This window comes from Morone saxatilis, unplaced genomic scaffold, assembly GCF_004916995.1.
Source record: "Morone saxatilis isolate NCDOM2014 unplaced genomic scaffold, NCSU_SB_2.0 Contig17, whole genome shotgun sequence".
In the NCBI taxonomy this organism is placed as follows: Eukaryota; Metazoa; Chordata; class Actinopteri; family Moronidae; genus Morone; species Morone saxatilis.
The window spans coordinates 2,091,087-2,102,544 of NW_023339729.1; the positions used below are offsets into that span (position 1 = coordinate 2,091,087).

Sequence of the window (11,458 nt, forward strand, 5' to 3'; positions counted from 1 at the left end):
ATTTTCATCATGCCACCTGCACTTTAACAATTCTGCTGCTTAAGGAGAGGTGGACATGGAAACTAAAGAGCAGAACGTCCATCAAGAAATCTGCTACGAAAACCCTTCAGGGACACAAATATTGAGAGCTCCAGTAGCAGGACAGATGATATGAAGAAAAGGAAAGTCTACTTTACCTCACAGAAGAGCAAGGGTACAAGGGTTTGACTTGTTTAAATTCATTACATTTCACACTCAGATAAAAGTCTACCATCAAATTCCTTTTCCAAAGAAAAGACGACGCAAATCAGCTTAACGTCTGTACACAATGAAAAAAAAGACTGTATTTAACAACACTGTCTTTGTAAACCAATTGTAACAAATGAAAAAGGGCATAATTAATACAACATAAATGTACAAAATGAAAAAAGGCAATTTACTCTATGATAGTGTCAAGAAAAATGCTATTAAAAAGCAAAGGTGTAACTACATTTCATATTCAAAAAACAAAAAACAAAGAAGTTACCGTACAGGGAGTACCATCATCAGCGGAGTACCCAAATAATACCCTAAACTGGGAGCGTGTTGGTAGTATACACAGTACACAGATCCTCTTTTTCACACACACGTACATACACATATAGGTCTGTTAACATTGTGATAGGAGGTCATTTACAGACCCAACTCAGAGACTGGGCAGTGTGCTGATCATCAGTCAGGAGGGGTAGAGACGACCAGAGGAGAGGTGTCGAGATAAGGATGATAACGCGTTTATCATTCCTTCTTCTCGGATTGCATATAGAGTCCAAAATGGGAAAATTGATTAAACAAGGATTTATGATAACAATAACAATGAATTTATTATGATGTAGTAATAATTAATTCTTTTATTATTCATTTATCGATCCAACACAAAAAAGAAACAAGGGCTTATTTTTCATTCTTTTGATTTTATGCTCAAGTCAAAAATAGGAACAGACTGAAATTGATTCAATGTGTCCCATTTGTGTCACCAGGTCACTTAAAGCCTGCATGTAGTAAATGGTGGTACCTGATGTAATGTGACTCACTGTATCCATGGTAACATTATACTGTTTCTTGTTTATCTGTTTGTGAAAGTGAAGACTTTTTTACGTGACATTTTCTAAAATAATTACAAAATAAAATATCCCACAAAAAGGGTCAGTATCCCAACTTCCTGGTCACACAAATCGGACAAAATCATTTTCGGTCTGTGGCCCATATTCTGATTTCCTATTTTTGACTTAATAAATAAAATGAAGTACAGCAAATTATTTTGCTCTTTATAGTTTTTTTTGTGTTTGATGAATAAATAGTTTTTTCATTTTCCAATGTTGGATTCTACATTGAATATGAAAAGAATGAATAATGATGCTACTTATTTTCCAAGTCATAGATTAAAGGTCCCATACTGTGTATCTTTTACAATCTGGCTTTTTGCATTCACACACAAAATACTGCTCTCAGTCCCTGATTCTTGGTCCCTGATTGGCCGACACAGCAGCGATTTAAATGAGGTAAATCTACAGATTGACGGCTTTCTGCTTTCACTGGACGACTGCAGCTATGTGCAAGTGATGCCAGCCAATCAGGAGCAAGTCCAGTTGTGGTGCGTTCCCTGTAGTTGTTCTAATGGTGCATTTATGCAGTGTTGGAATAATCGGAAAAATCAGCCTTAAGGCCTAAAAATGAAATCTCAGATTTTTTCACACCACATCACATGTATCATTTTAATTCAATGAATTACATCTTTGGAGATGTGAAACACCACCACATCTGTAATGCCATATCATTAGAGCCCCTTCTTCTCACATGGGAGACTGGGAAAATGATTCTACATGTTCTGTGTAGATGAGTGGATTGGGGCTGAGCAGCAGTTTATCTCCACATTATAACATTTGTAGTTTAAATGTCAATTATATAATACAACTGTTTTTTTACAACGTTTTAAAATGTAAAAACTAATCAATTGAATTGATTCACTGATCAGCTCTATTGGAAAGTCGACAAACATTTTGGTACACGACTTCCAGCATATATAATACCGCACATCTTCTGCTGCTTCCACATTGTGACTTAAAGCTCGTGAACGCACCAACGTCGAAGAGCGACTTGCCAACAATCTGAGGAGCATGTGAATGTTTTTGTGTATCTCAAGTAAGACAGACATTTACATAAATATGGGACCATTAACAGATGACTTTCTACCAGAATTTGGTAGCAGGGTCCTTGTCTTTTGATCAAATTTGTAGAATGGTGGTCAAGTTCATAGTAGTTACTGACAACCACGTGATGAGGATTTACCAACTCCAGTGTCCTTGACTAGTTGTCCAGCTTGAGCAACTAACATGTATTTGAATAATTGGGTTTTTTTGTGTGTGTTTGGACAGACCAGAAGATGATGTCTGCTTCAGTTCTACCTCTCGTCCTCTCCATCCTCCCCAACCTTTCAACCCTCTGCCCAATTCGAGGGGCGTTCTGGCTGTTGAGACCAGCCCCAGGCTCTTGGTTCATTCCAAGCACCAATAGTGAAGCTCATTCAACCCGAACTAAACGTTTCAAGCTAATCCTCAACGCTTAATTCTAGGCAGCCCCGAAATGCTCATCTTCATCAGGTTTTTATTCAAATCGTGACCGGATACAACAGCGTTCACATCCACTGAGACAATGTGAACCGTCAAAAAGGGACAAAACAATAAACATAAAATAAAGATATGTAAGTAAATACTGGTACCTGTGTATCTAAGGTTAACTTGTACCACAGTGGCTCAATAGTAAGACTCCAAATAGGCCCAAATGGCTAGGCCTTAGTTTGGTCTTTTGTCATTTCACACACAATCAAACATACAGAGCCTAGGTCGTATAAAAACCCATCGAGTCAAAAGTAAGAGGTAAAGTATGGAATGACGTTAAATGAGGATTATAGTAACGATGATAAAAAAAAAGGTAGATAACTGATAGCAACGTTTGGATTTGTTCCAGGAGCTTGCAGGTTGAGGTGTAGTTCATCGGTATCACCACAAGAGGGAGCAACAGCACTAAACTTCAACCACAGACAAGCAGGTGGTTTGAACAAAGCAAGCACACAGTCCATCTGTCTCTCTTTCCCCTCGTCACTCTTGGTTTCCTCGTGTTTTTAATGATAGCTAAAGTACCTGTTAAGTACCGTACAAGTTAGTTTTACTCTACTCCTACCCTAGGCTACATTCGTACACCATCTTTCTCTCTTTCTGCTACATCATTCCTGCTCTCCTTCTCCTGTCCCCTCCCCCCACCTCTCCGACTTCTTTCTCTCTTTGTCCTTTCTCTCCCAGTTTTCATTGAACTGTTCTAAATCGTACCGTCTTTACCTGGCTACTCGTTCTCTCAGTAAAGTAAACTTGTTTTGACCTATGTATTAGTACCGATTCATTCTCACTTACATTTAGTACCTAGCTGTTCAGTAGTTAAAACCTTGAGTGCCACCGTTCTCGCTGCTGGTGTCTTAGCCTCCTCCTCCTCCTCCTCCTCCTCCCCTGCGTTACTTCTGCTGATGTGCTTGCTCTAAAACTGTGAAGTTTGGACGGACTCGCGTTGACAGGCGGACCCCGCAGTGACTCAATCGACATCTTGAAAAGTGGTTACCTCGGCAAAACAAAATCAATGTCTTCTACAACCAGAAACGTCCCCCTGCACCCCATTTAAGTGCTGGCAGAGAGAATGTGTCTCAGTCTAGGACCTCCTCCAACTTCTTTTATTTTCACGGTCAGTCCCTTCCTCTACTCCCCGTCCTCCCTATCACCCTTCACTCGTCTCACACGGATGTCTCCTGTTTTCTCCGCTGCCCACCACGGTTGCTTGTCCTTTCACTTTTCCATCAGTCCGTCATCCTCTGTGATGCCCTGAGCCCGGAGCTCTTCCAGGACGTTGTCGAGGTGTCCGGGGTCGGGGAAGCCGTGGCCCGTCAGGTTGGAGCCAAACTCGGTCTTGTGGTGGACCTTGAAGACAGGGCAAAAATGTTGTCTTTTGAGTCAGTGACAACAACCTGATGTGCATATATATCACAAACTACAGACAGTCCAATTCATTCTTGAGTCACTGTCAGACCTTTTAAAGACCATTTTGAATGCAATTTAAGACCTATTTTAGATCCATACTGGCAAAATAGTACAGAGGATATGAAGGAAAATCGATATTGGTTCCATGTCGGTTTCGTTTTTGTAGTTGTTACAGCGTGATCAATAACAAAATGTTCCCAAAAACTAATTTTAAAGGCGAGACTGAAAAATGCAACTTCACACAGGTGACGTTAACTTCAATGAATCAATTGTTGGATTCCACCCTGATGTACCTCGTTCCAGATGACGGTGTCAGACTCTCCTGTAGTGCTCGAAGTACCAACTGAGAAGATCAACCTGCGGTCCCACGCCACCAGGAGCAGTCTCAGTACCTGAAACCAACAAGTTTTTTTTTTTTTTTTTTTAGAAAAAGACCCTTAAAAATGAATCTGTAGAACATATCTACGTCGGCTGTTGTCGAGTGTCCGTGGATTGTGTTTACCTTGCGTCCTTTCTCGCTGTCTGGGAGGTAGCAGTGTCGGGGAAAGCCTCTGGCAGTGAAGGGCTTCCCTGGGTTCGGATGCTCTGGTCCCTGAAAGGAGAGGATTCATATTAGTAGGCGTTCGCGCTGATCAACTTATACCGCAGACGAGAATACAACCAACAGTGCCGTCAGTTCTGGAGTACCTGAATGCCTGGTGGTATGTTGTAGATGATGCGTACGGTTTTGCAGTCAGGATGCCCTGGTAGAGAGTGAGGGATGACGTGGTACTCCATCTTCCCTGCCGGTTGGTTGCCTGTCTTGACGCCGTAGATGGCTTTACAGGTGGGGCACTGAAGACTGAGGAGAGAGTATGAGGTTGATTATTATTATTATTATTGTTATTATTATTAAGTTAAGAGACAATGAAGAGTCTCTCTGTCTCTAACCTACCTGCCGTCCTTGTTGCCGTTATTATACATCGCCACCAGACACTGGAAATGGTACTGGTGCCCACACTGTGCTAGTCGCCCGACTGACTCCGCCCGAGACACAGGCCCCACCCCTGGACCCTTGTATCCTGACGGACCCCCCAACGGCTCCATACAGATGGTACAGTCCTAGGATAAGACAAGGAAAGGGAAACCCATTATAAAAACCATATGCCTCTCTGTACCAGTTAGGAATATGAAAGATATAGGTGCTGTTCATACCTCCTCTGGTGGGCTTTTTACTTTCTGCAGGTACTTCTTTACCACCTCCTCTGGAGTTTTACCTGAAGACAGAAAGGAAAGGGAACAGAAGACGATGATTATTTTTTTCTTAAGGGCAGAAACCATCCAACCACTGCAGCTGTGGTGTTTTTCTACAGCTGGTCTCGACTTGAGTGCTTACCCTTGCGGGCCTGTTTCTTTGTGGTCTTTCTGCAGCAGTGGCCAAAGCCTGGCACCGGTTTGATGTCACTCTTGCTGACAGGTGGAGGGTGCAGCACGAGTTTAGGAGGCCTGGTCAGACACACGGGCAGAGCGGCAGCACTCATCAGGATACCCGTGATCCCTGAAATACAGCAGAGACATTGAGAAAAAGATGAAATTCCCAGAAGTTCTCAACTTTTTCTATCTGTGACCAGGAGCAGGCCTTGGTTAGAGAGCAGGTTCTTACCGGCCAGTGCAGGGTGAACAGGACTGGATCCATTGAGGTTCTTCACTGGGACGGTGGGCACACTGGAAGAGGAGACAAAAAGTGTTTAGTTTGGTGTATTTCCTGTGAATTCCCATCAGACACGAGAGACTGGCAGACACTTCGACTTTCACTTTAACCTGGAGAATCTGAAGAATAGATACTCACTTTGAAAAACAGATGACTGTCATTTTCACACTCAGAGATTACAGTTAAGAAAACCAAAGTGACAAAATGTGTCTGTTTCTTCTAGAAACTTCCAAGAGGGACAAAACGGAATAGAAAACTCAGCTCTCCCTCTTTCTGTGCCCTGTCTGTCCGTCTGTCTCTCCTTTCCTCTGTTTGTGCCTCCTTGTCTGACAGTGTACTGCTTCGTCCGGCAGCTTGAGAGTGTATGAATGACTACGCCCGGCGGTGTGTGTGTTTATGAGAGGTAATCCACGGAGTTTCCATCTGCTCAATGAGCTCAAAGACATGGACGTCACACAGCTGCTTGCTGGGGATTACCTGCCTCGTCACAAAGCCCATCATCATCATCATCTCTAAATGCTCTAAGTGACAAACACACACGGATCACACACACGGACTCGGATCATTAGTTCTTAGGGAATGTTATAGGATTTTCCACAGTCCCGTATATTTGAGCGTTACTTTCATAAATAAACATTCTGTGCAGTGTTTTCATGGTCATGGTCTGAGGTCTGTGGCTCTTTGCATTCAGTTTTTTCCCACTGAAATACTTAACTTAAAGTAGTTAGTCATAAACTACTCAGCTGACAGCTGTATGTGCCATCACAGCCGTTCAGCTGGGGTCAGTGGCAGGTTATTCATTGAAGACTACACTTATAGACCTGGAGGCTACTCAGGCTGTAGAAGAAAACACACACACCCACTTAGTCGTAAAATGGATGCTGAAGGGGAGGAAATAAACACACGCTCATTGAGGATGTCTGGAGGCTGTGTTCAAGCTCCAAGTGTCTGATAAACTCCAAGACTGGCCAAATAGAAATGTGTCCGTGTTGCCATGCGAGTAAATGTAAAGATCAACTCTTTATCTAGGGAGCAATGGAAGCTGTGATTCAAGAAGAAACACAAACACCTAGCAGACAGGCCCATACGAAACAACACTTCCTTCCAGCTGGATTTGAAACGGCGACCTAAGGATAGCCGTATTCTCTACTACAGTCCTCTTCTCTATAGAGTGCTGCAGGAACGAGTTTTAAAACCTGGAACTGAGTTAGCATTTAAGCACTACTGGTTCCCTCGCCTTGAAGTCAACAGGTTTTGTGAATGGGTTTTTGGTCAGATGTCTGAAATAAGGTTTAAGACATTTTCATTTTGTACTCCAACATAAAACACGTCAGTAAATACCCCAACATGTGAATTCTGACGCTTTTACGTGTTGGTGACATTAAAGCACACCGAACACAGATTATCTACTCGCTGTTCTGCCTTTACAGCCTCATTGTGTTTGTACTCATGCTCTTGCAACGTATTCTAACTCAAACTTTACAACCTGTAGATTTTAAATTACAAGATTTCATTACAAGTTTAGTGGTGGCGATGCTGAAGTCATGTGACCATGGTGTAGTTCATTTATAGCCTAATGTTAGCTTTTTACTTATGGTGATGGCATTTACGGTTCAAATATCTGAAAAGTGGTGTTGATTTGTGAAGATTATCTTGCTGGACAAAATGTGTATGTGTTTCTGCAACAAACCAAAAGCCAATGGAAAAATCCCAATTAGATTTTTTTCGAAGGAGCCAGTCACAGCCGAACCCTTGTCATCATCATCAACTGTAATCACAATCACTCGCAGTAACAGACTAGTATAGGCGGGGTGACAGGCAGAAGGACAGAGTGCGGTGGTGATCTGTTGTTGGTTTAGCTTTAACAGGCTTTCTGTCAGTGCACTAAGCTGCTTTCACTTAACCCTACTCAGTGACACATGACGACGCGCGAGTGAATGACTCACTTGGCTGTGTGAGTGTAAGTTTGCACTAGTGTGAGGGTGAGGGAAGTAGTATGAGAGAATGACTGTGTGTGGGACCGGGTGTTACTTCACGCTTCAGAGAGAAAACGCAAAACATCAAGTGTGAGCAGAAGAAGAGTAAATATACAGAGTCAGGGCTAAACAACACAAACCACTGATGTAATCTGCCATGAATACAAGTTAATAGATGTCACCAGGTGATACAGGTCCACAGTGAGCTTGCAAAACTCAATTACAATTGAAGTGCCATGACATCGCAGGGTGAAGAAAGATTAATGGAAATCGATACCTTATATTTCCTTTCCTGCCTGTAGCTGTGGTATAGTAGTGGGGTAGATTACCACTAGGGCTGCAGCTATCCAATATTTTGGTAATCGAGTATTCTATCGAATATTCTATCGATTGAATCGAGTAATCGGATAAAAACATACTTTTTGCTTAAGGTTAAAGCTCCATATTATTAAAGTTGTATTACATAGAAAAGATCACTCTAATAAATAACCAATTTGTTTCCTTTGTAAGAAAAAATGACAGTATATTTATTATACATATTATGCCAAAAAAAAAAAAAAAAAAAAATGTAGTAAACCGTTTCAGGTCAAAATTTTCCAATAAAAATAATAAATGACTTCAAACTTAACATTTCCTGAGACATAAAAATTAAATAAAAATTAAATAAAATTGTTGTCCCACTGTATTTGAATTTCTAAGTTATCAAAAAATGAAAATAGAGAAAGATATACAGATTTCTTAAACACTGCCCTCCTTAAATTGGTGCATACTCACATTCAAGAATCAGAAGGCGACATACGCTTTTCAACAGACAACTGCGTTGGCTGGTGGACGCAGGTGGCACCGTGGACAAGAGTCTTACACCCCCCTTTACAGTCTGGTCAGTACAGCCTGGCTTGTGCAGGGGTGCGGCTGGTGCTTTTGTAGAAACTTGTCCATAATGGATGCTGTGATGGTTTACTGGAAAAAGAGGTGAAAATAATTAAGTATTTAATAGTATTCTTGAAGAGCTGTACAATTTGTCTTAATCCTACAATAAGGCCTACTTGGACCCGAATATGACTTGCAGAACTAAAGAATGAATAGACAGTGTTGTGGTTATGTTATCTGTTATTAGGGCAGAGTCTACAGCAAATCACAAGTTGTCATATTGCGCATTGTGGGCTTGTAGATTGATATTTCCAAATAGGCTTGAAGTATATATAGTGGCTAGTTACTGTATGTTTTGTAATAATAATCATAAATCTACAAGAAGTAACTGGTTAGAGATTGTCAAATTAATCTGTGGAGCTGGAGTACACCAGTTACCAATATTTGCCTCTGAGATGTAGTTGGAGAGTAGAAGTAAAAACGTATTAAAAATTGGACAGTTATACTCAAGTGCACAGAACAAAATTACCCCCTAAATTGTATTTCAGTACTTGTGGTGTACTTAGTTACTTTCCAACACCTGCTTAGATGGTTAGTCCATTAATTGATATAACAACAATGTCTCCATTGGACCTTAACGCGACGTTAGTTAACGTTTCAAGGTTTTATTCACATCATGGGATTTTTATGTTGATATTTACCTTGTCTCAGGGAAGCGTCACCGGGCTCTGTCGTCAAACTATCAAATGGGTGTTTTCTTTTGGAGGGTGCTGCAGCATTTGAGTAGTCGTGCGATGATTTGGTACGCAGTCTCAATCTTGTCAATGTACCACACACCACGATGTTGTCCTTAATTTTTAATTTAAAATAATCCCACACCTTCGACATCTTCTGTCTCTTCCTCTTATTACTTTCGCTTTGAGGGTCAGAGCAGTAGTGGGACAGGTCACAGCACACATCTGTCTAGATACATTCAAACTAGCCAACTTAAGTTGTCTACAGACAACCTGTACAGGCTTCTACTCCAACAAATTCAAATCTTCAAATCACTTAAACATAATTTCCTTGTTTCACTGTATATGATTTAATTTAAAAATCTGTGCTTGGCTATAGAACACTGGAGCAGTGGTTGATGGGAGCCAGTCAGGGGTTTCTTCCCACGCAAACTCAGTCCGATAATTTTTGTTGTTACTGAAGGGACGCACACGGTTATGTTCACACTATACTGGGTGGACTGTATAGGTGGACTGTTGTTCACACAGGTTTTGTCTGCATGTACAGTTTGCATGGGCATACATTTTGCCCATACATCTTACCCCATGGGCACGGACAGCAATCTATTTCCAGGAGCTTTCCTGGAGTTTTTCTTGACAATACAAGACAGTACTTGTTTACTGCTGTGAGCTTTCTTTTTTTGGCCACAGCTCAGACTAACATACAATAAAAAATTTCCAGGACAACATAGATTATTTCCAGGATATTTAGTAATTTAAATCAATTTCCAGGTGTGTCCATGACTGGAAAACTATACTCTAAATGTCCAGGTTTTCCAGGATGCGTGGGAACCCTGAAAAATATCATGTGAAAACAAAGCCACGTGGATGCACAGTACAGGTAAGTATATAATTCTGTCCAGTCATTATTAATACCTCATCCTCACCCACGGGGAGGTCCAATAACAGTAGATAACTCTTTATGTCTAATGCCTGGTTCAGACTATGATATCAGCCCAAAGCAAGCCCGACCTGACAGATGTAGGTCCAACAAAAATGGGTTATAATTGATTTATCAGTGGACAACAACCAATGCTGCAACTGGGCTGCCACAACATCCAGACACACAGACGAGGGTGTCAGAATTTTGTTCGCCTTCGACAACAAATTCCACGACGTGCTCCATGACGTTGACCAATAGGAGCAAAGAGCACTCTGTAACCATGGCGAAGTAAAAGACGAATAATGATGTTAGTGCTGAGGTGGAACTATAAAACAGAGTAAAGGTCATGGTCTTTTTTTAGGCTTTTCTTAACACAAGCCAGTATCATACACACCACCACTGATCCTTTACATTCTTGTTCCTGGAAGTCGGCCCCGAGCACCTTCTTCCCCATGACATCGCACTTCGTCTTTAGGTCTATTGATTGTGCTCCAATTTATGAAAACATGGGTTTCTGTGCTTTCTGCTTAGTACATGCATCATGCTGAAAAGACTAATGAGCAGTCATTTTTCCAATTTAACCTAGACTACTGCCCAGATGGGATTGGAGCCTCTGGCCCCGCCCGCAGAATACATGGCTGAATGTGGCTACCAACGCATCTTAATCATAACAAATTTCCATCTACGTTGATCAGATTAGGTTCAGCAGGACGAGCGCTCTGCTGTCAGTTTAAGATCTTAAATGTGTGGCAAAGATTTATTTATGACAACAGACAGGCAGCCTCCTCTGTTATAAACAGGCTGATGACGGATGGGAAACACCTGTATTAGATCTGCGCCGGATCAAGTCAATGAGTGGTGATGACAGTGATCTCACACACACACACACACACACACACACACACACACACGCACTAATCACTTGTTGCCAATCACTGGATCTATTAATAATTAATAGGCCGCCGCGTTAGCAAGGAAGGCTTTAGAGTATGAGGTAAGGAAGAGACACGGGAGTGATGAGTCAAGTCTGATCCTCCATAAGCCTCTTGTAGCTCAATAACACACTCAGCTGCCCCACTGATGTGCTGATGACACACACACACACACACACACACACACAGCTCGCCTTTATCTCTCACCTCTTTATTAACAAAGTCAACCCACTAAGTCTGTTAGTTATCACAGTGACTTCTGATTTCTGAAAGCAATAATCGTCTCTGATACCTACT

At 41.6% G+C, this 11,458-nt stretch overlaps 1 protein-coding gene across 2 annotated transcripts in view; it reads right to left on the bottom strand.

The window, feature by feature from the left end:
* Positions 1–1,932: 1,932 nt before the first annotated feature.
* Positions 1,933–11,458, bottom strand: part of LOC118326886 (E3 ubiquitin-protein ligase DTX4-like) — a 33,778-nt gene continuing 24,252 nt past the window's right edge. For both annotated transcript variants that reach the window (XM_035660031.1, XM_035660030.1), the window contains exons 5-12: positions 5,680–5,741; positions 5,413–5,574; positions 5,232–5,293; positions 4,972–5,138; positions 4,725–4,878; positions 4,540–4,629; positions 4,331–4,429; positions 1,933–3,977 (exon numbers count right to left, since the gene is read on the bottom strand). In XM_035660031.1, coding sequence (XP_035515924.1) covers positions 3,846–3,977; positions 4,331–4,429; positions 4,540–4,629; positions 4,725–4,878; positions 4,972–5,138; positions 5,232–5,293; positions 5,413–5,574; positions 5,680–5,741 — 928 coding nt within the window. In that variant the 3' untranslated portion in view covers positions 1,933–3,845. The remainder of the gene's footprint in view (positions 3,978–4,330; positions 4,430–4,539; positions 4,630–4,724; positions 4,879–4,971; positions 5,139–5,231; positions 5,294–5,412; positions 5,575–5,679; positions 5,742–11,458) is intronic.